Source organism: Amaranthus tricolor, chromosome 6 (assembly GCF_026212465.1).
Source record: "Amaranthus tricolor cultivar Red isolate AtriRed21 chromosome 6, ASM2621246v1, whole genome shotgun sequence".
Classification (NCBI taxonomy): domain Eukaryota; kingdom Viridiplantae; phylum Streptophyta; class Magnoliopsida; order Caryophyllales; family Amaranthaceae; genus Amaranthus; species Amaranthus tricolor.
In genome coordinates, this window is record NC_080052.1 from 30,524,618 (window position 1) to 30,550,155 (window position 25,538).

Consider the following 25,538-nt stretch of genomic DNA (forward strand, 5'->3'; position numbering starts at 1 on the left):
TTCTTTTGTCCTAGGGTGTGTTTGGTAGTAGTAGTAATTAGAGGATGAGAATGAGATTAAAAATCCCAAAATATGGATATCCTATGCTTATTTAATGATATTGAGATTAAACTAAGTTTAGGTTTGGGATAGAATCATGGCGAATTCCCGTCAAATTATTACCAAGGGATGGTATTAGATGTGCGGGAATTAGGTTTAAAATGTTACAAGATATTTATATTCTTATAATTGATAAATTTTACAAACCAAATAAGAGATGTTTCAATTCTCAAATTATTTTTTGATAGAGAAAATTGATAAATTTTATTTTATTCTCAATTTTATTCCTATTCACTAAACAAAGGATATTACAATTTAACAATCAATTTTCAATTTCAATCCGTTATTCTTGATTTCTCTTTCGCAGGTACCAAACACCCACTAATTTTAGAAAGGGCATTATTAAACTTTGCCACCCTTTCATTTTATCGTCACCCTTTATATGAATTTTTAAAATTGTCCCTGCATGATTTTCGAACTCAAAAACTCTAACATCTCTCTAAAAACTCTCTGAAAACAATCTCTAAACTAAAACAAGCTAAAACTTGAAATTGAATCACAATGGCGAACCAAAATGAGCATGATTACGATTCGGTAAGTAATTTAATCGATTCGAATTTTTTCAACAAGATAAAAAATAAAAAAGGAAGAACACCAGTCTGGCGCGACTCCTCCCGTTTTTTTAATTTTTTTTTTGAATTTTATTTCTCTTATTTATTTAAATAATTTTTTATTTTATTATTATCTGATATATGTTGTATTAAATTATTTTATTTTATAATTTATATATATTATATTTACCTAAAATTATTATTTATTTAATATTTTGTATTGTTATTGTTAATTTATTTGAATCTTAATTATTAAACTAAATTATTATTTATTTAATATTTAATATATTTATTTTTTAATTATTAAACCTAATTATTATTTATTTTAAATTTTTATTATTAATGTATATTTATTTCACATTTTATTAACTTAATGTATGTTTTATTTTATATTTTAAAGTAAAGTAATATTTATATTGATTATTATAATTTACGTACTATTTATTAATGTTTGAAAAATTATTTTACATTTGCAGGACTTTGAAAACTTAGGGAACAATTTAGATTATTCCGATAGATTTGTTACAAATAGAAATTTTGATTCTGTAGATGAATGACATGCTTGAGCCGATGAAATTGCAATAAGAATTGGTTTTTAATTTACATGTGCTTCATATAAACAAAAAGAAGGACGTTCTAGAGTTAATTTGTACTTAAAATGTCACCACTATGGTAATATTAGGGATGATTTCATAACCTAGATAATGTTGTTCGACCTGGTTCTAAAAGTAGAACATGTGGGTGTAAATTTATGATTGTAGGAATTAGTTTTAAACCAGGGGAAAGACTTTGGACGGTGAGGGTGTGTCCAAGTGAAAAAGAAAGATATAATCATCTGTTCTTAGTGTACAGAGATGATCATGTAAGGGCAAATAGGTTGACTGTAGATTTAATTAACTATTAATGATAAATTAAAATAATAAAATATTACGTTAAGTTAATTACATAAATAACAAATAATAATTGATTAAAATATTAATTCATGATTGGAAACGATTACTTAATTAACATTAATGAATTCTCGGCACTAAAAAGAATATAAAATTAATTTAATTACATTAATAATATAAATTTAATAAACATTTAATAATATAAATTATTAGCAAATAATATAATTCATACATATAAACTAATAAACATTTAAAAATAATAATTACTAAATTAATAAGTTAAATTACTAAACATTTAATTAATATATTATATTAGTTAATAATTATTAATTTAATATTATTATTATTATTATAATTAATTTTCAATAATAATAATAATAATAATAATAATATTAAATTAATTATTATTAACAATATAATTTATTAACATAAATATTAATTAATAACATATAAAAGGCAAAAATTCAAGAAAAAAAAAAATAATAATGCAGTTGCGTGCGACCCAATCGCAGTGGAGTCGCACAAAACGCGCGACTGGACCGCGGCCTAGTCGTGCATTTTACGCGACTGAGCCGCGGTCCAGTCGCGTGTTTTGTGCGACTCCACCGCAATTGGGTCGCGCATGACTGCCTCCTTCTTAACTTTTTTTAAAATTTTGGAATAAGATTAGATAGAAATTACCTTAAAATATTGCACAAATTTTAAGTTTTAATTTAGTGTTTTTAGGGTGATAAAAGTACTATTGAGTGAGATTGAAATGTTTTATACAAACTTTAAGCTTAGGGACATTTTCATCATTTTATTAAAATAGGGGTGACCATAAAATAAAAAAGATAAAAATAGCGAATTTTAAGGATCGGGGAAGAGCCTTTCTTCGAGTTTATCCGTACACCATTACAAACAACGGCCAACCACGTCCATGGCTGGTGTCTCTTCTTCAGCAAGGTACGTTTGATCACATTTTAGTATTCACAACTTTAATTACATCAGTTTATTGAGTTTCAATTGATTGTTGAATACCCAATTTCTGGTTTGAAGTCGTTGTTGACTGTCTTCCAATTCTGGTTTAGCTTTCTGCATCTATCTCTCATTTTATGCGTTTGTTTTCAATTTTCTTTATTGGTGTTTGCACGTTGCTACATTGTTGTAAACTTGTAATCCAATGTAATTTGATACTGATCTTGTATTAGGATATACGGAGGGAATTGTGTGTATAGCAGATTGACTAGTAATTGAAGAAATTCAGGATGATTTTTCTTTTGTTGTCGCTACGCTGGAGATGGATTTTGGCAAGATGGATTTCCTCTTTAGAAAATTGGGTAACGATTTGGGATTAATGAGGTTCTTTCAACAATTCAATTGGATTTGGTTCAAAACTGAAGATAATAGGGCTGTATTCTGGGTTGGTTACTAGTTATTTCTGTAAAATGTAGTGGAAATGGGTTTATATTAAACCCTTCAGTCTATGATTTGGGTTTTTCTTAGAAGATGGGGTAGTATGTGGGAATGATGCGGTTATTTCGTTATTTAATTGGATTTGCTCCAAAATTGAAGATAATAAGGGTGTATTTTGGGGTTGTTAATGCTGTAGACGTCAGTGGAAATTGATTTTTTTGGCTAAACTCTTCAGCTTATGACTGGAGTTGTTATTAGAAAATGGGGGTATAATGTTGGATTGATGAGGTTATTTGCAAATTTTTTGGATCTTTTATTATTGAACTTGTGCTCTTTATTTGAAAAACTTTATTGATTGGCTATGCACTACAGTATAAGAATTGGGCATTTAGACTAGAATGTCTGAATTAGTTCCCTGTTCATTTGAAGTTGAAGGACACATACTCACATGTACTTTATAGGAGGGAAATGAGGAAACTAAGATTGACCTGAAATTGAAGAATGGAGCACAAATATATCACATGATTAAATTTGGGTTAACTCATAACTGTATTTATATATTATAACTTTGAAATTTTCTGAGAATTGAGATGCACTGGTTATCGGTTACATGTCTTGGGAATTTGCTGCAGACATTCGTTCCAAGAATAATCAGATGCGTAGAGCTTCAGAGTGCTTCTCTGGTTGATTTTAAGTGGTCGAAAGCATGCTAGTTTCAAAGATGACGAGTCCTTGAGCCTTGTTTCGTGAGCTATGTTTAGCGACTGTTCTAGAATTGTACACTCCCTTAGTCCCTTATGTATCTTTTTGGTAGGAAACTTGTAAGTAGCTGACAGTATAAACCCTTTTAAGCCTGAAAACTTCAGATTGAGGCTGTCACGTATTGATCCAGGCTCCAAGCGGGAGACTGTGAGGTGCATTGAATTTGGGTTGTGTGATCAGAATATTCTGAACCAAAGCCATCATTTTCAACCATTTCCACCATGCATAATTGTGAAATCATATATTATCCAGTACAACTAGAGTAACCTGTTTTCTAGGCAAATTATTTACCTTTGAAGATTTTTCCAACGATCTGGGTCCGGAAGCTTCATTTCCTTAAGTTTTTACATTATTGGTTTTTTATAGAACTCTCTAGACTTTTGGTTTTTGTTTATCGTATACTACTTTTGTCTCAGAAAATTTGTAACATTTGCCGAGAAAAAGACAAAAATTAAGTAGGTGAACGTAGTGATGAGACTAAGTTTGCTAATAAAATGACAAGAGATAATGTCCCATGTCAAAAATAGCAAGTTGCATCAGCCAAAATTTTCGTGCAAACTTACTTAAGGACTATCCATGTTCAAATTCAAACCCAAGATTTGTTTCGAAATGAATGGAGTTAAGGAAATATAATCAAAGAATGAATGGGGATCATAAATTTATTTCAATGATTGTCGGTCTAAAATTTTTCCATCGTAGGTTTATATCAGATGAGGCTGAATAAAATATTTTTGGGACTAAGGCTTTTGTGTTATTGTTGTTGGATGGAATTAAACACCACAAATTGAGGATACCATTAAGAGTTTGTTGCTAAAGAGAAAATATTGATATTTAAGGAGTCGCTCTCTGTAAGTTCTTTCTTTTAATGACATTTGCACACTTGCTCTGTACATTACCAAATCAACACTTTGACTAGTATTATTAAAATTTCTGATAGTGTTTTGTCATCAATTGGCTTTGGTCATTCATAAAACTTCAGCATTTGAGAATTCAAACCATCTTATTATATAAATAAACAGAACCTTGTTCTAGCTGTCCATAACAGATGACGTGCTGATTTTGAGATTTGATGAAACATATTTGCTTTCTTCAACCCAAGTTTTTATTATTGTACAAGAAATTATGCATACTTTTCTTATGAAGCTTAAAAGTAACGAATTCTATAAACATGATCACATGGGTCATTAAACACAGTGGATCCCTTAGCTTATTCTCTAAGTTCGCTGTGTTAATCCTTGTTTCAATTTCTTGGTTCTGTTTGGAGTTTTTTTCAGTAACATTAGCCAATATTACGAATACTCGATTCCTGAGGGATCCAGAAACATTAGTTTCTAGTAATGGCATATTCAAGGTTGGGTTTTTTAGCCCAAATAAATCAACCAATCGCTATGTTGGGATCTGGTATAATGTTAGTATGGATTCTGATGCATTGGAAGTAGTATGGGTAGCCAACAGAAACAGCCCTCTTAATGATACTTCAGGGTGGCTCATGATTTCAGATGATGGAAATCTTCAACTCTTAAATCAAGAAAATAAGAGTTTTTGGTCGACAAATGTATCACTTCCTACAAATAACAATTCAGTTGTTGCTTTGCTTCAAGATACTGGTAACCTTGTTTTGCTATCAAATAATGTCATCATCTGGGGAAGTTTTGAGCACCTCACTGATTCGTTCTTGCCTTGGCCGGCGCTTACCATTCATAAAGATGTGAGGGAAAATCCATTGCTGCAATCATGGAAAAATGCTTCAGATCCATCAAGTGGACAATTTAAGCTTGGTAGGCTTCCTCGTAACCTTCCTGATTTTTTTACTGTCAAGGATGATAAACCTTACTGGAGAACTGGTCCATGGAATGGTTATCAATTCCTTGGAATCCCTTCTTATTTTTCAGTAGTTTCCACTGGATTTAGCATCATAGATAAGCATGATGGAACCCTTCAGTTAGGCTATTCTGTTGAAAACCCTTCAATACTGGAGCGTTTTGTGTTAAGTTACGATGGGCACTTAGTTCAAAAGCGCTGGCTTCTTCGCAGTAGGAAGTCAGAAGTTGTGTGGAGATCTATGGAATCTGAGTGTGAAGTTTATGAAAAGTGTGGTCAGTTTGGAAGTTGTGATCCAAATAATTCACCTATCTGTAGTTGCTTGAAGGGATTCGAGCCGAGGAACAAGGATCAATGGAGTAAAGGAATTTGGAGTAGTGGGTGTGTTCGGAAGATATCATTGAAGTGTGGAAATACTGGAGAAAGAGAAGACGGGTTTCTAGTGTTGAAGCATGTAAAAGTACCTGATTTCCCCTATTGGTTGCCTTCGCAAGGTCAAGATGACTGTGAAAAGATGTGCTTGGAAAATTGCGTGTGTTTAGCACATGCGTTTTATGCAGGTATTGGGTGCATGATGTGGAATGTAAGCCTAATCGATATACAGCAGTTTTCTGCCAATGGTGCTGATCTTTTCATTCGTTTGGCTCATTCAGAATTGGGTAATTTATTTCTTGTAAACACTTGAAATAATATTTGTACGCATGTTGTTAATCAATTGTTGAACATTTTTCCCAGAAATCCAAACAAAGGGGAAGTCCGATGCACAAGGGTCCGAGGAAGGGTCCCACCACCAAGGTGAGTAATTAACTTAATTTTCATTGGGTTTGTCAGATTGATTATCCCCGCTAATCCCTTTTTTACAGGTGAAAATGGCAGACGCAAACTAATTATTACAGTAATAGTAATTTCGTGTATCACAGTGTTGGTTGTTTTTCTGTACTATCTATGGAGGTGGCTGAATCGACGATATGGTAACATCTTTTCCTGCACACTTTAGTTAAGAAAATTTTATCAAGTTTTGATTGGAAACAATCTTGTTGTTGTACATAGTAAGGTTGTGTATATGAGTATATCCAACCTCCTAAAAACACCGCCTAGGTGGGATCGTCAAATGGAGCCAATCCATGGCATTGGGTTAATGAAATATTCTATCCTTGACAATGATTCTGTGCAGCAAAAATAGCTAGAAAAAGAGACATAAAATGGCCTATTGCTAACTACAGAGCTGGTGCTAACGTAAGACAAGCTGAGATCGAAGATTTACCATTGTTTACATTTGAAGAATTGGTAGCAGCAACAAACAACTTTTCGGGAACCAACAAGCTTGGCCAAGGTGGTTTCGGTCCAGTGTACAAGGTAGTAAATAAAGATCCTATCGAAACATTTATTTGGTTTTCAGATAGGAATATACGTTAAAGTTAAAAATATGTTGCGTTTGTATAAATGAAATGTTAGGGTAAGTTGCAAGATGGTCAGGAAGTAGCAGTAAAGAGACTTTCAAAAGCATCAGGACAGGGCCAACAAGAATTTATGAATGAAGTAGTTGTGATCTCAAAACTTCAACACATAAATCTTGTCCGACTTTTAGGCTGCTGTGTAGAGGAAGACGAGAAATTGTTGGTATATGAATATATGCCAAATAAGAGCTTGGATGCATTTCTCTTTGGTTAGTATAACAAAAAAATTTAAGACCAATCATATGGCATCATCTCATTATTTACTCTAACAGAGTACCCTGTTTAATGTATATTTACGCAGATCACAATTCCGAAATACATTTAGACTGGAAGAAGCGTTTTCATATCATCAAAGGCATAAGTCGAGGTCTTCTTTACCTTCACAGAGATTCTAGATTGAAGATTATCCACAGAGATTTAAAAGCCAGCAACATATTGTTGGATGACGATCTCAATCCAAAGATATCCGACTTTGGGATGGCAAGGATATTCGGAAGGAAACAAAATCAAGCTAATACCTTACGAGTCGTTGGAACCTAGTAAGTATGCCAAATTTCAGTCTCGAGTGTATTCTACTCGGAAAAGAAATGAAACTAATGCACCCTTTGCTTGCATTTAGTGGCTACATGTCACCAGAGTATGCGATGGAAGGCTTGTTTTCAGAAAAGTCTGATGTATTCAGCTTCGGAGTCTTGCTGCTGGAGATTGTTAGTAGCAAAAAGAACAGTAAATTTCTAGAGGATGAATCTTTGAGCCTCTTAACTTATGTACGTATAACACATTACGCCAAATTTCCTGATTTTTACATTTTATCCATTTCAAAATGTGACAATTAGGTTAAATCACTTTTAGGTATGGAAATTATGGAATGCAAATGATGTTCTTCCACTGATTGATCCAAAAATTTTTGATCCACGTTTCGAAGTGGAGATCTTGAGGTGCATTAAATTGGGTTTACTCTGTGTTCAAGAATTTCCGGAAGATAGGCCCAGCATCTCGGCATTAGTTAGCATGCTAGACAGCAATGAAGTTACAGAACTTCCAAGTCCAAAGCAACCTTGCTTTACTCTAAGGAAATTATGTTCCGTTGATGAGGGTTCCCAAAGTGGCCAACAACAGGTTTCCTTAAACTATGCCTCTTTGACTGTAATAAGCGGCCGATAGACTTCTTATTTTGATGTTTTCTGGACTTATAAATATAACCATTTGACATAAATACGTGTGTAGTGTTCAACTTGACAATTTTATGAAAAAAGAACTCATGATTTCGAATCATATTAAATCTCCAACTGTGTGTTATCAATGTGTTGTGTGTAGTGATCGAAAAGTTCGAGCAACAAACAAAGACTTGTACTGTAAAATTATGAGTGTTATTTTGTTGGATGCTAAGAACTTTACCTTCATTGCCTTTCTCTGCTGATGATGTTTTATTTTTAAAGGTAGTGGATATTTATGTATTGAGTAAGGTTTTGGCTAATTTGTAATACTTTCTCTGGATTTTATTAGCTATTATTCGTCAACTACTCTTATTTGGTATATTTTTTTCTATGTATAATGTAAAACATAGTCAAGTGGGATCTTGTTTGATTTGTCTTAATGAGTATTTTCATAATATTAACTTTTTAGAATATTATATCATATAAAATTAAAGATAGTAAATAAAATTAAAGATAATAAAGATTAAAATCGTGCATTGAATAACGTGAAAACAGAAGTTTAACAATTATTAAAAACCAGAGGAAGTATGTAAAATGCAAAGCAAGTCATGTCATATAAACTGCAATTTGAGCATGATAATTATCACCTCGGATTAGAATAAAATAAAGTAAAATGATTCATTAAATTATGTACACTTCTTATTCATGTGAAATTCTTCATGACGTTTGTTATTAAAAGTCAATTGAAAATAGTAACCTTTTTAATACTCCGTTTTTATCATAAACTAAAGGTACGACTACGTAAATTCAACCCTCTCAACCTTTTATCCTAGGTAGAAACCCTTTAAAAGGGTTGAGATGGTGAAATATTGTTATTGTAGATCCTTATCTCGCAAACATATTTTGTTATAGCCAGCATATATACATAACACAAGTTTACAACAGTTCACTGAAACAAACTAAAGCAATAAATATATTAAAACATAACCTTAATTAATTACATGACCAATCAACTAGAAATACAGAATACAGCACTGCCTTGGATTTAAACTAAATAAAAGTAGAAGCTACTAATTGCATCAAATACATTACTTTATTTCAATAATATTGCTTGAGAAAGTGCATCATATTTGGTTAATTAGTACTCTGTAATTATATATAGCTGATTTAAGGTCATGCAAATAGCTACATTTTACGGCTTACTAGAAGCAGGTGGAAATAGTGGTGGTGCAAAATTTCTTGTAATCGGGCTTCCACGGACTATAAATGGTGGTAGCGAGCGAAAGGGAAAGTTATTCACATACACTTTACCCATTTCTTTAGTAGCGATTGGTGGTGGTTTGGAGGGCCGCGGGGTTGGGTTTCGAGCACCGAGGACAGTGTTTGAGTAACCCATGAATAGAGAAGACATGATCAATGCAAGGAGAGGAACCAAAACTATGGAAACATGGAAGTTGTGGATAGATTTCATGTTTAGGGTTTTCTTTTTTTTTTTTAGGGTTATTAGGCCTTTTGGTGTGGTTTGGCATGAGAATCAAAGGCATGGAAGGGCTTCTTTTATAGTGATTTTGCTTAAAGAAATTAGTAGTTCCATAAATATATTTGGAAAAATTATTCTGGATTATCCAACCTATTATCCATTTGTTTGTGAATAATCAATATTGTTGATTATTTCTAAATAATTCAACATTTGTATATCTATTTTGCTGATAGTACATCTTGTCACATTTTAATCGGCTATTTTAATCGGCTAGAATAGAGTGTAGACTAACGAAGAAGCATAAGGAGGAACAATAAGTGAGTGTACCGGAAAGTAGGTTCCTATAATAGTCGATTAAAATGTTGCAAATGCACAAAAGTTGAATTATTTAAAAATAATCAATAATATGAATTATTCATAGTAATTGGATAATAAATTGGATTATTCTGATTAATTTTTTCAAATTATATCCACAAGTTTTGAAATTGTAGCAGTGACGAGAATGAGATGAGTAATGACGGGTGAAATGTTAGTTGGTCAAGTGTAGAAGAATATCTGTGCGTCTTGGATTGACTGGTTGATGTTTTTGTAGCTGTGCCTGTGGGCGCACCTAGAATTTTAGCCATGGGAAATACTTGTTATCATCATAAACTACCTGACTTTTGGAGGTTGGCTTGCCCCCTTCAAATATATATCCCCATCGGTTTATGAAACTTAACAGAATTATTTGTAATTTACAATGTTGAATTAATGATTGAGAGGACTATACAAAAGTTGAAACCCAATTATGGCTAACTAATTTGTATGCTTGGATAGTAATAATTTTGCAAAAATAATATACAAAATATGTGTAGCTATTCATTTAATAAATAATTGTTGTGAATCCCAACAAACAAATAAAATTTAACTTAGAGATCAAACAATTGTAAGAAGAAAGTAAAGTGGAAAATATATAATTTGGCTAACTAATTTGTTAAACGATATTAATATATTTAATAAATATTGACTAATAATAAATAATTGTTGTGCATCCCAACAAACATAAATAAAAATAATTAAGAGAAAATTATATAAAGAAAAAATTATCGAGCAGTAAATTGAGTGAAAGTACATTGATTGATAGAAGGTGTAATGTGGATTGGAGAAGTATCCCTTTGAGTATGAGTAAATGCAGGTTGTGTTGGATGTGGGAGATCCGTAACATTATCATGTTGAAGCATGGAAAAGAGTGTTGTCATGGTTGGCCTATCTTCTGGAAATTCTTGCACACACAAAAGCCCCAATTGTATGCACTTCATCATCTCACCTTCAAACCTTGACTCTAATATGCTTGAGTCAACTAACTCAACTATATTCTTCTCCGTCCATAACTTCCATGCCTACAACATCCAAACCAATAAATTAATTCGTCCAAAAATACATCCATTTTTATAAAATATGCTTCTTAATACCATACGTACATATGCCAGCAGGCTCATAGATTCAGGCAAGAGATGGCTTGTGTTTTTCTTCCCACTGACAATTTCCAAAAGCAGCACTCCTAAACTAAATACATCCGATTTCTCTGAAAATCGACCTTCCATAGCATACTCAGGTGGCATGTAACCACTAATAAAACAATGAGTTAGATTATTTTCATTTTTTAAATCGAATAATATAGACGATCTTTATATAAGAATATGACGTTAAGGAAACTCACTATGTGCCAACGACCCTTAAGGTACTGGCTTCATCTTGCTTTGTCTCGACTATTCTTGCCAATCCGAAGTCTGATATCTTTGGAATAAGCTCATCATCAAGTAAAATGTTACTTGCTTTAAGATCTCTATGAATAATCTTTAATCTTGAATCTCTATGTAGGTAAAGGAGGCCTCGACATATTCCAATAATGATGTCAAAGCGCTTCTTCCAATTTAATTCTTTTTGATGAGACGAATCTGAAAAAATTATTCATTTGATAGAAGATGCATGATCTCATGATTTACTATAAAACTTACCAAATAGATAAAATATGCATATGGTAAAAGAAAATTATTAAATTTATAATAAAAGTTACCAAATAGAAGTGCATCCAAACTATTATTCGACATGAATTCATAAACTAGTAGTTTCTCCTCTTCTTGCACACAACAACCTAATAGTCTGACAAGATTTCTATGTTGAAGCTTTGAGATTAAAACAATTTCATTCATAAATTCTTGTAGTCCTTGTCCAGATAGGCTAGAAAGTCTTTTAATTGCTATTTCTTGCCCATCCTCTAGTTGTCCCTAACAAAAAATATCAATCAATCATACTATACCTTCATATTTTATACATATTCTAGTTATCAATGCATAACATTCTAATGACTATGTAATATATTTCAAAGCCTTAATCGTCTATTTAAATTTTTTAATTGAATTGATTTTGGACAAATTTTGATTTTCTCGTCATTCATTTATATATATGTATGGTGTTTTTAATTAATATGCATAAAATATCAGCAAGTCTTGTATGAGACCGTTTCACTGTGAGACGAACCCATACAAGCAGCTTAAGGTTAAATTTACGTAGCAGTTAACTAAATAAAAACAGTTTTTTCATCAAATTTTAAAAAATAAAAAATTAGGCCAACTTATATTAAGCCGTCTCAAAATGAGACGATCTTATTAAAAAATTTGTCATAAAAATATATAAAAGTATTAGATTAGATACCTTATAAACAGGACCAAAACCACCTCGGCCAAGTTGGTTGGTTTCCGAAAAATAGTTGGTAGCAACCTCCAATTCTTTAAATTTAAACAATGTTAAATCTTTTAAATCCTTTTCATTTATACGATACTCTTTGAGTCTTGCTACTTTGTTTGATGATTTATGACCTGCCACAACATTAATTAATTATATGTTAATATTTATCAACCAATTGAAATTTACGTTATACTTGCATTTGTCTCATCCATTTCAATACATTTTTCATGTTTTTTTTATTCAGAAATAACTTATATATGTATTACTTATTTTTATGAAATTGCACATTAAGTCTGTTACCAATTTGGTTAATTGAAGACAATCTCTTTGTTAGTGTTACCACTGTTAGAGTATATAACATATCATGGGGCTTCAACTATCATCTTATATATATATATTAGATGGTATCAGTAATCATCGTGAAAAGAGGTCACAGATTCGAAACTCAACAATCCAAAATGCTCTCGTGTGAATAAACGTGTTAAAGTATATAACATATCCGAGGTTTCAACCATCAACTTAAACTTTTAGTTAAGTTGGTTCCTTGAAAAAACCACTACCATAGATAAGATTAATTGCGTACGTTTGATCATTTCAAACATCACCTTAGATTGGAGGCACTCAATGATATTTAAATAATATAATTTAATATACATTAAAAAAAAAGAAAATGAATTGAAATGTGGCCGGTTGACAAAGTAGCTAGTATTAGTGAACGCAAAAAGAAAACATAAAAATGATGAGTGTACGTACGTTTCCAACTCCACAGACATAACACCAACAGTAGAAAAACTGTTGCGGTGACAATTGGTACGACTGTGATGATAATTATTTTATGATTTTCACTTTCTTCTGCAAAAGAATGGTGCATCAACATCAGAAATAATTAACTAATATAATTATGATTAAAGATGGAGCAAAAAATAAATAAAATTAAAAGATAAAAGATTTAAAGTGATTACCAAGATCTGAATGAGCCAAACGAATGTAGAGATCTGCCCCACCAGAAGTAAATTCTTGTACGTCGATTAAGCTTCTATTAATCCATTGTATGCACCCGACATCCTTAGGAAATGCATATGCTATACACGAACAGTTTCTCAAACACTTGATCCTACATTCATCTTCTTTAGCTTTTACTACCAACTTACCAAAATCAGGCACTTTTCTATTTTGAAGCCTCAAAAATCCATCTTCTATGCCTCCTTTATCACCACATTTTCGCAACGGTGTTTTTCGAATACACCCATGACTCCAATCACCTTTACTCCATCTAGCCTTATTTTTTGGCTTAAACCCATTTAAGCAACTACATATCGTCGATTTTTTGGCGTTACAATTTCCAAATCGACCACATTTGCCATAATACTCACAATCAGATACCATCGATTGCCATGCAATCAACCATTTCTTTTTACCATAATCCCAACTCTTTTGCAAAAAATTACCGTCATGGTTTAAAACATAATGTTCCAATTTTGATTCATTTTGTACTGAAAACATAAAATCAACCGTACCTTCATTTTCATCACTCAAAATTTGTAATCCATTACCAGCTGCAAGGCCAACCAATATAATAATTTTAATGAAATAATAAATTTTAAACTAATTATATTCAGTATTAAATTGTTAGTATTAGTTACTAAAATTATTTGCTACTTGTGTAAAAATATATTTCTTCGTTCTTTATAAAGGTTCTCATTTGTCATTTTGGCTGTTTTATTTGTTGTTACCATAAAGATCTTTCTATTTAATTAAAATCAAAATTTTTAACAAAAATAATTTTATTCATCCTCATTTTAATATTTTAATAATGTATAAACTTATTAAATTTTAATATTTTTATATTAGTGATCCCTATATTTTTTTATTATTTATGGTCTTTGCATTTCCTCTATTAAATTTATTGGATTATATTCAATAAAATAATAAATTCACTATTTAAAAGATTCTATTTTTCTTAATTTTCGTGAACATATTCCTTGTGGGAACTTAATTAAGGAACAGAGAGAGTAGTTTTTATCACAAGTCATTCATTTTTTTATGAAAAATTCTTGTATGAAACGATTCTCATCGTGAGATATGTCTCATATTTGGGTTAAATAGCTTAATAATAGACACTTTTAGCTTATGAGCTTCTTATTTTAAAGTCGTCGTGCAATAAGACGATCTTATATGAGTCGGATTAATTTTTATTTTTCTGATAAACAAATGACTTTGATTTCTTATTAGCATTGGATATTGTCTCGATTGGAGCAAAAAATATAAATATATATATATATATATATATATATATATATATATATATATATATATATATATATATATATATAATTAATTTTCAGTTAATTTTCCAAAAAAAAAAAGGAAGATTAAACTTACGTACCGGCGGTAGTAAAATTAGGAACACCGTTGAAATGATTCCCGTTCCAAGGGCCAGATCTCCAATAAGTACGTTTTTTATAACTGCCATTCACATACTCCGTGACGAATTCCGGAAATGGAACCGGTTTTAGTCTAACAAAAAAACTTCCATCAGCGGGATCAGAAGCACTTTTCCAAGACCGTAACTTAAGATCATAAAAAGTATCCTTATAAAGAAATAATCTGGTTTCTGGCATCAGCACCTTCTTATAAGCAAAGAGATACTCCCAAACCAAATACCTATCTTCCGCCGTTTCATTATATTCAGTGAATATTAGCAGGTCCCCATTATCTTGGAGTTCAGCAACTGGTGTTGTGTTTTTTGGATTATCATCAGTATTCCCATGTGTTGACCAATATGTAATGTTTTGTGTTTCTGAAATGAGTTCAAAATTAAAATCATTATCAATTGGTTTAAGCACACCAGAAGAGTCTTTAATTGGGTTGTTTGGATTGGCTACCCATATAACTTCCAGTGTATCAAATGACTGGTTTAAGTTATACCAGATTCCAAGGTAGCGATTATTACTTGAATTGAGTGGACTAAAGAAACCCATTTTGAACATGCCATTGTAAGATACTATGCTTTCTGGGTCTTTAAGGAAATTAGTGGTAGTTATTCTATAGGGAGGCCGTGTTGCCCAGACTGAGACGACTAGGTTTAAGAGAATAAAGCCGAGTATTGGAATATAATTAATTATAATTGCCATTAATATAATTAAGAGTGTTTAGTTTTCAGGTGATGCCCGGTTTGGCTAATTTGAGTGCATTCTCAAGTCAAGTACACCATTAAGCTTTCTTATATACTTAGAATAATTTCATGTTATTAATTTAATTTTTTTTAATCCTTTTGTCAACGTACTAAATGTGGTTTTATTTATGTACTCTAATTAATACACACTTAACTCCCTATATATTACTTGTTATTAGTTGTTAAACATGTTAGTTGTTTCCCCAACAATGGTATATTGTACTCAGCTATACATAAGATTTCGTGGTAATATTTATTTTTCAACTTTTTTTTAGTTTATGTGTAAGATGAAGTATAATCAATTTGAGATCTTATTCAAATCGTCCAGCTAATAGTATACTTTTATAATATCAGATTTTTATAATTTTCAGTTTAGCCTAGTTTAAGACGTAAATTATAATTACGCATTAAATTGCATAAAAAATGAAATCTAGCAAGTATATTAGAACGGCTGAAGTAATATACTAATACTCTTATTCACTTCATGACCAATTTGCTTCTGCAATCTTCTTGTTCATACCTATTTGATTTTTAATATATATTTATAATAATACATAATTAAATTTATAAGAATGTATTTATAAAGTTTATATATTGTGACCAATTAATTAATATTATACTAGGTAATATTTTGATTCATAGTATAAAAATAAAATATAAATTTAAAGTAATTGGTAAATAGTGTAAAAATCTCCAATGGGACACTTCATACTTCATAGCTAGGGTGGAGTACCTTTTTTGTATCTTTTTGTTGTACCGTTTTCGTTGATGTTCACATATTAAGTATGATGATTGATGGCTCAAATTGATGGTTATTAATGAATAAGCAAATAAATATAATAGTCAGAAGAAATATTATTATTAGATAAATCTCAATAAATAATTTTATTAAGAGCAAGTACTATTTTTTACAAATAAGACGGTATTAAAATTGATTTTTTTTTTAGTTTTTTTCTTTTCTTATCCTACTATATAATAAATGAAAAAAAAATCTTTTAAAAATAATAGAAATAATTGGTGATCAAGTTCATTTAATAAAAAGTTCCTTTAAATTGTTTATATATTAATTAAACATGTTGTTAGTGAATCAAAAGAAAAAGAACTAGATCAAAAAAATTATACTCCATTTGGGTTTGATTCTTTGTCCGAGTACTTGAACTATCTCCAAACCCTTTCTTAATCCTAACCTCCATTCGATTTCTGGATGTATTTTCTCGCGCACCCCTGCAACTGTACAGCTGCCGAGTAAATCTAGGGCGGCGTCAGAATTTGGACTATCCATACCTTCACACCCCATAATCATCGGCATATAACAAGTTGTCATAATGGACTATGTTATACTTTTTCTGTTCTGAAATACTCGCTGCATAATAATTTTTGACACTATTTATTGTTCAAGTTTATTTTATATATTGTATAGTTTAATACATAAATGATCAAAATAACACATTAAATTACGTAAAAAGTCAAATGTACCTAGTAGAGAAAGTATAATTTTCCTCCTATTCAGTTTATGTGTCCCATTTCCTTTTATGATCAAGTCACCTTAATTGTCCCATTTCTATTTTTGGTATGGGTTTTTGACTTTTATGCCCTTAGTAGCTTTATCCTATTTTGAATTATACCCTCCATTACCCACACTAATTTTCCTTCCTTACATTAAAAACTCATAATATCACTCTCTTTCCTACCCTTAGGGTTCCACTTTTGACTCTTCTTAAAATTCGTAAAAAGTCAAATGAGACTGTTAAGGTGAATAGGAGGGACTTTTAAAGTCAACCATCAAATCATGCTAACTCAACCTTTATTATTTTAGTAAACAATTTGAGCCATTTGCTTTTCTTATTATTTATTTTAGTTGATATATACTGAAAATATGCTTTAGTATGAATATATTTAAAATAATTGTATATTATGATGATCAATTGATGAATAATAGGAAATTTTACCATGAATAATATCAACTTTTATTGATTTTTTTATAGTAAAATCAACTTTTAATTAGCTATGAATAATACCGACTAAGGGGTGTTTGCCTGCAATAATACTAACTTTTGTTTATAGTAGGCAATTTGACAAGAAAACAAAGTAAATTAATGGTTAAACAAAAATTATTATTATTATTGGATAATACACTCCTAAATTGATATTATTTGTGATTAATAAAAAATTAGTGTTGAAATAAAAAAAAATTATATCATTCACAATAATTTTTCATTCAAATGTAATCATAAAAAATAAAGAACATATTTTATGATGTGCTGAAAATATTTTACATGTTGGAGGCTTACCCATATTAGGTGAAACCTAAAAGTAAATTATTACGTCAAAAAGTCTACATTTTTTAAATAAAGGCTTCATGTAGATATTCAAGGGATAAAGCTAGCTATGATAAAAAGTGATTGGAATGAAGTTAGGTGGTGTTTGGTAATATTGAATTTACTTGAAAATATAGAATTTAATTTTGAAATTTAAATTTAAGAATTGTAAATGACATCTATATATTTAGAATTTGCAAATTTTGATATTTAATCAAATTTTACATTGTTATTGCAATTTTATGAAAGCCACTCAATTTCACATTTTTAAATTCAAGATTTACCAAACATAGTATTTGACTCAATTCAAAATTTAGAATTAAAATCCAAGTTGCCAAATATAACAATTAAAAAATTCTACAGATCTAAGTCAAATTAAAAATAAAAAATAAAAATTCATGCAGATCTAATTTGAGAATCAACTTTAAAACGGTCGCGAACGTAGCTGACAGATAACTTTCATATTCCATAGTAGGATGTATTCCAGAACACTATGTATAATTATTGGAAATTTTCTATTATTTAACTTAAATAGAAAGAAAAAGAGTAATTACCTTTTTATATATTTTAATAAATTCAATTATCACATTTATAACCACCAGCAAGACAAATGAGTACAAAATACCACATTAATTAGTTTGACTTACATTTTGTTTTTATCTCTTAATGCACCGTTTGGTATTAGTTATCTTTCAATTTCTACTCGTCAACACAATAACTAACGACCCATTTGATTAGTGATACAGTGGTTATAAATAATGGTAATAGGAATAATTTATTGTTTACAAATTTTCATTAACATAACAATAAAACTTTGATCACAAAAAAAATTATTTACAAATTTTCATTGCCATCAAATACCACATCTCCTAATGATAATGCATTAGAATGAATTTTATGAAGAAAATGAGATGATTGAACGTTGTCAAGCATGGCCATCAAGGTTACCAAGAGATTTTTCAACCAAAATTACACTAATTTTCATTCCCATTACCGTGGTTTATTACCGTCTACCAAACGAGACCAAATTTGATAAATCACTTTCTTTATCAGTTTGTTTATTTGTAGAGGATTTTCGATTTTTACATTATTGATTGGTAGGGATGAGCATTTAAGGATATGGGTCGAGTCTAGACCCTATCCGGATCCAGACCCTAATTTTAGGGTAGGGTCCAAACCCAGACCCTGATATTAAGGGTCTAAAAATTTAAACCCTGACCCTAAGGATCTGGACTCAGACCTTTAGGATATAGAACGATACCCTAAAAAGTTTATTTTCTTGAGTGAGATTAAAGGGTCTAAAAAATAGACCCTAATATGAACCATAATCTGAACCCTTATTAGACCCTTAGGGTCTAAGTTCCTAAAATCCATAGAGAATTACTTAAAACCTTCTAAATCAATAATGATTTCAAAACCAAACTTAAAAACAAATTTGAGTAGCATATTTTTACTTCAATGGCAGAAATTACTCTAACATTACAAACATTAAAGCACTTAAATTCAAGTTACGAAAACACTAAAATCCAAAACATACAATTAATCTTTGTGCAAATACAAATCTAACTTCCATATCATCCATTCTCTAAATGCTGCACTCTTTCCTTTAATCAAGTGGATCTTCATCAAGATCCTACAAACATTTATAAGAAAGCAAATGTAAATGAAAAACTTAAATTAAAATAGTATATATATATATATATATATATATATATATATATATATATATAGATATATATATATATATATATATATATATATATATATATATATATATACATATATATATATATATATATATATATATATATATATATATATATATATATATATATATATATATATATATATATATATATATATATATATATATATATATATATATATATATATATATATATATAATTTGAAGTATATAATTTGATATTAATAATAATATATCACTTAATCAGTTTGGTTGTTAGACTTTTGCTTATAATCTTGCTTTGTAAGAAAAATTTTAGCATGATAAAAAGCTAGAAGTAGTACATCTTTTATTTCCTTTTATTTGTCTACTTTAAAATTTTCAATTTATGGAGAAAAATTTAAATAAGGTTTTTGAGAGATAAAATAAAGATAAAATACATTTAAATAGGATCTTGTTAGATTTTTTAATACATAATTTTTAATTATACAATTTTTTTATGATTCGTATTGAAAAAAATTGGAACTCAAATTTTTCTTTATAAGACGTTCAAAAAATAAAGTTTTTCTTTTAAGCATGCACTTAGATAAGTTTTTACTATAGTTGCAGCCAATTCGGCCCAAAAATAAAGAGGCAGAGTAAAAATACACTCTAATTTTAAAGGTCTTTTTTATTTTAATTTATTATAATTTTAGGACCTAAAATTACATTTAGAATAAACTAAAGGTATTATAAATAAACGGCGACCAATTTTTGAAAACCCTTAATTCAGAGGGGAGGTACTATGCAATTGGAATCTTGCACATGCCAAGAACCACAACCGAATTAATACAACACGAAAATAAGACTGCACGTACATAATTATCGACCATTAAATTCTGTGAAAGTAATTTGGTTAATAGATTGTGAATTGTGAGTAGAACAAGTATTTCTATGAGTAAAAGCAGGTTGTGTTGGATGTGGGAGATCCATAACATCGTTAACTTCAAGCATATAAAGCAGTGCTGAAATGGTTGGCCTATCTTCTGGAAATTCTTGCACGCACAAAAGCCCTAATTGTACGCACTTCAACATCTCACTTTCAAAGCTTGGGTCTCTAATGGTTTCATCAACCAACGAAAGCATATTCTTCTCCGTCCACAATTTCCAAGCCTGACAGCATTAAAAAAATGTCTTTAATTAACAACCAACAAAAACTATTCCATTTTTCAGTACGGTCTTACCGATAATTTAATTCATGCAAAAACAAAAAAAATAATAACTTACATATGCTAATAGGCTCAAAGATTCAAATATGAGATGGCTCGTAATTCTTTTGCCACTAACAATCTCCAAAAGTAACACTCCCAAACTAAATACATCTGACTTTTCTGAAAATCGACCTTTCATAGCATACTCAGGTGACATATAACCACTGAAACAACAAATTGTTAAATTAAATATGTTTCAAGGACCAGGGAGATAGATAAGAATATAATAGCAAGGGATGTTTGGACAGCTTACTATGTGCCGACAACCCTTTTAGTATTGGTTTGACCTTGCTTTGTCTCAACTATCCTAGCTGTTCCGAAGTCTGATATCTTTGGATTTAGCTCTTCGTCTAGTAGAATGTTGCTTGCTTTAAGATCTCTATGAATAATCTTATATCTTGAATCTCTATGTAGATAAAGGAGGCCTCTACATATTCCATTAATGATTTCAAAGCGCTTCTTCCAATCTAATTTTTTTTGAAGTGATGAATCTGATGAAGATAATTGTTTTTATCTCATAATGAAGTTGTATTACAAAGCCAACTACTATAATAAATTTAGATCATGAAACGTACCAAATAGAAGTGCATCCAAACTCTTATTGGACATGTATTCATAAACTAGTAATTTCTCTTCTCCTTGCACACAACAACCTAGTAGTCTAACAAGATTTTTGTGTTGAAGTTTAGAGATCAACACAACTTCATTCATAAATTCATGTAATCCTTGTCCTGATGGACTACAAAGTCTTTTAACCGCTATTTGTTGTCCATCTTCTAGTTTTCCCTTATAAAAAAAGTTAAGATCATGCATTTATTTTTTTGTATTTATAAATTATGCGAGATAAAATTTTGTAAATGTATATCATCAGCATATCTAATATATTCTATTTATAGAAAAAATTTTGTAAATATATATACAGAAGACAATACCAATTTTAATTCTAATGGATATACAATCCATACATTACGTAATAATAAAATTGCAATATAAGCGTACCTTATACACGGGACCAAAACCACCTCTTCCAAGTTTGTTTGTATCCGAAAAATAGTTGGTGGCAACCTCCAACTCCTTAAATTTAAAGAATATTAAATCTTTAAAGTCTTCTTTTCTTACTATATACTGGTTGTTAGATAATTTTTGACCTGCCAAAATAGTAGCTCTATACATATCAATGTCAAGCTACGAAACTCATAGTTACTCTTTTTTTTTGAATTTAACCTTATTTAATTCGAAAAAATTATTATATATTTAAATTATATAATATAAATTTAAAATTTTTGTTACCTTTACGTTGACACTTCCTACTCCATAGACAATATGCGAACACAAGCAATACGGTTCCGGTGATGATTACTACGACTATGATAATTATTTTATATTTTTTATTTTCTCCTGCAAATTAAAGAAGAATAAAATATTATTATTATTATTTATTTTGATAGATCATATTGTTAGCAGGTTGGATTATTTTTTATCGATGCCAATTGAAATTAATAGTTAAAAAATAAAAAAAAATTGTACCTAGATCCGAATGAGCCAAACGAATGAAAAGATCCGCACCACCAACAGAAGTAAATTCTTGTATGTCGATCAAGCTTCTATTACTCCATAGCATGCATCCGACATCCTTAGGATACGCATAAGCTAAACACGAACAATTTTGCAAACACTTAATCCTACATTCATCTTCATTACCTTTCACTATCAAATATTCAGCAAAATCAGGCACTTTTCTATTTTTCAGCCTTAAAAATCCATCTTCTTTTCCTTCTTTATTACCACACTTTCGCAATGGCGTTTTTCGAACACACCCATTACTCCAATCACCTTTTCTCCATTTAGCCTTATCCTTTGGCTCAAACCCATTTAAACAACTACATATCGGCGATTTTTTGGCGTTACAATTTCCAAATGAACCACATTTACCATAATACTCACAATCAGAGGCCATCGATTGCCACGCAATCAACCATTTTTTGGTATTATAATCCCAAGTCTTTTGTAAAACATTCCCGTCGTAATTTAATACATAATGTTCCAACAATGATAAATTTGACGCTAAAAATATAAAATTAAGATCTTCATATTCATCAGACATAAATCGAAACCCATTACCAGCTTCCTTAGTCAAACTGGGTACACCGTTAAATTGATTACCATTCCATGGCCCTGTTCTCCAATAAGTTGTTCTCCAATAAGTACGATTACTATTACTATCACTATTATTGTGAACATACTCCGTGACAAATTCTGGAAATGGCATCGGAATAAGTCTAAGAAAAAAACTTCCATTAGAGGGATTGGAAGCACTTTTCCATGACCAAAGAATCAAATTCTCATCATGAGAATTATTATACTTATTAATAAATATCGTGTTTCCCGGCAAGAGACTCGTACCAAAGGCAGTACTGGTCCAGATCGGATACGATGTAACATTATATTCGGACGACAATTCCAGCACCCCTTGGTCGTTAAGCATTGCAAATGGTGTGCTGTTTTTCGGAGCTTCGCTAATTAACCCATTTGATGACCAAAATGTCTTGTTTTGTTTTTCTGAAAAGATTTCAAGATTAAAATCATTTGATATTTTGAGCACGCCAGAAGTGTCGTCGTCTTTTATTGGGTTGTTTCCGTTGGCTACCCATACGACTTCGTGTGTATGATCAGACCCATTAACGTTGTACCATATTCCAACGTATCGATCACTTGAATTGATTGGGCTAAAGAAACCAAGCTTGAACATCCCATTTTCAGACACTAAGGTTTCTGAGTCTTTAAGGGATTTTTTTCTGCTCATTTCATAGCTGCTTGCCGCCGTTACTAATTTTATGTAAAAATGACTACATAATAATAATATGAGTACGCCAAAAATTATGAATATAGAACGAGTAATTGGAATATTAATTTCCATTAGTATGTTTAGTTTACAGATGAGGGCTAGCTAGCTAACTTCCTGCTTTCTAATTATGTACATGAGTTGACAATCGCATGTTGTTATAATTGGAATATGCACAACTTTATTTTATATAATTAAGATCCTAAATCCTAATTAAGTTTCGATAATTGCTCGGTTCATTTCTTTCCGTCGGCCTACACTGAGATTTTAAAATAAACAAAATTATGAGGAAGAGCTATTAAATTAAGATTTTATATATGTATCCTTGCAATTCATATTAATTGTCTCATTTGATTTTTATAATTTATCCGGTGTACTAATTCAATCTTACGTATTTTTAATCGTGCACAACTAAAAATTATTATTAAAAATTAATATTAAAAAAATTTACATTAAGACGAATCATATAAAATCTCATTTAACTATTTTTTTTACATCTAAAATAAAAATAAAGTAGAAATTAAAAATAATTGATATATAATATTAAAAAAATTAAATGGAATTAAATTGATTCTTATGAATTGAAGGAAGTATTAAATAGACATGCATGACGTGGTACTCAAGTTGGAATATTTTCATGATCTTTATATTGCTCACATGTTAACAACTCAACATGATGAATAATTTATGTCATATATACAAATTTTAAAAGATTGGACTTGACAAGGTTTTGTTAAATCCTTGTTGAACGAACTTCCTGTGTGAGAGACATTAAGGTTTTTAATGATCTTAAATGAACAATAATATACCAAATGCTTTTAGAACATGGATAAGATACTTGAATTTTTCCACTAACACCAACTGTTTTTTAAATTACAAAAATTAGTTTTTAAAATAAATAAATCGAATTTTGTTTCAGTTGGAGCATATATATCACTTTGCTCTATAAGTTTTTAAATTTGATATTTATTGTAATCATTTTTTCGAGTATAATGAAAATTTAATTACTTAAATTAAAACTATTTTTGTTATTTACTATAATAATTATAATTGATTTGATGATGAACATATTTTAAAACAAATTACTGATAGCACAATTATATGACAGCTCATAACATTTTTAAAATGTTGATGGTCAAACTTTACAAAGTTGACCATAATTATTAAAATCCCAAAGACATAAAAAGGATTAATTCTACGGTTATTAGATTTAAAAGTCAACTCACAAATATATAATTAATTTTACTCACTAGATATGAGATTTGGGTCATTTATTTTTCTAATCAATAAAACATTTATTATAAATTAAAATAATTTATTTTAAAAAAAGCTAAGGGCCTTTAATAAATTATATTACTCCCTCTGGTTTTTAATAGTTGCTACACTTTTGTTTTTCACGCTATTTAATATACGATTTAATATTTAATATCTATGTTTTGATATGATAAACAATTCTAAAAAGTTAATATTATGAAAATATGCATTAAGACGAATCAAATAAGATTCCACTTGACTATGTTTTACATTATACATGGAGAACTATATATTATATAAGATCAGTTGATAAACAGTAGCTACTACTGAAACTGTAGCAACTATTAAAATCTGAAGAAATTATAACACAAGTAATAAATATATTGATAAATAATGGTCAATAATCTCTAAATTAATAAATATTGTAAAATAACAACTTTAAACGGGTTAAATAAGTTAAAATCAAATTGATCTAATATTTTCCACTTAATTAGCTATGGATTTTTCTAATTTTTTTTTTTTTAAAAAAAAAACTCTACTTGATAGCACTTAATTAGAAGTATATTTGCATCAATAAACGATACTGTTTTGTCTGGTAGTGCATATAATCGTGATGTTTGGCATATTACAATCCTAGATTGACACCACGTAATTCTAAGTGCAGTTTATTTGTAGG

At 29.9% G+C, this 25,538-nt stretch overlaps 2 protein-coding genes across 2 annotated transcripts; one reads left to right on the top strand and one right to left on the bottom strand.

Moving 5' to 3' along the window:
• Positions 1 to 2,325: 2,325 nt before the first annotated feature.
• LOC130814885 (G-type lectin S-receptor-like serine/threonine-protein kinase At1g11300) lies at positions 2,326 to 8,372 on the top strand. Its single transcript, XM_057681133.1, has 9 exons — positions 2,326 to 2,485; positions 2,731 to 6,177; positions 6,254 to 6,313; positions 6,382 to 6,489; positions 6,693 to 6,874; positions 6,974 to 7,184; positions 7,277 to 7,514; positions 7,595 to 7,742; positions 7,828 to 8,372. The coding sequence occupies exons 2-9, from the start codon at positions 4,866 to 4,868 to the stop codon at positions 8,137 to 8,139; spliced, it is 2,571 nt and encodes an 856-aa protein (XP_057537116.1). The 5' UTR covers positions 2,326 to 2,485; positions 2,731 to 4,865; the 3' UTR covers positions 8,140 to 8,372.
• A 2,322-nt stretch (positions 8,373 to 10,694) lies between these two features.
• Positions 10,695 to 23,575, bottom strand: LOC130815777 (G-type lectin S-receptor-like serine/threonine-protein kinase At1g11300). Its single transcript, XM_057682258.1, has 13 exons — positions 22,294 to 23,575; positions 21,766 to 21,914; positions 21,342 to 21,552; positions 21,020 to 21,257; positions 20,843 to 20,930; positions 20,407 to 20,668; positions 14,726 to 15,235; positions 13,302 to 13,895; positions 12,307 to 12,470; positions 11,669 to 11,879; positions 11,312 to 11,549; positions 11,073 to 11,220; positions 10,695 to 10,991 (listed from the first exon to the last, which is right to left on the bottom strand). Exons 1-13 carry the CDS (start codon positions 23,567 to 23,569, stop codon positions 10,695 to 10,697), a joined length of 4,386 nt encoding a protein of 1,461 aa, XP_057538241.1. The 5' UTR covers positions 23,570 to 23,575.
• Between the last annotated feature and the right edge of the window lie 1,963 nt (positions 23,576 to 25,538).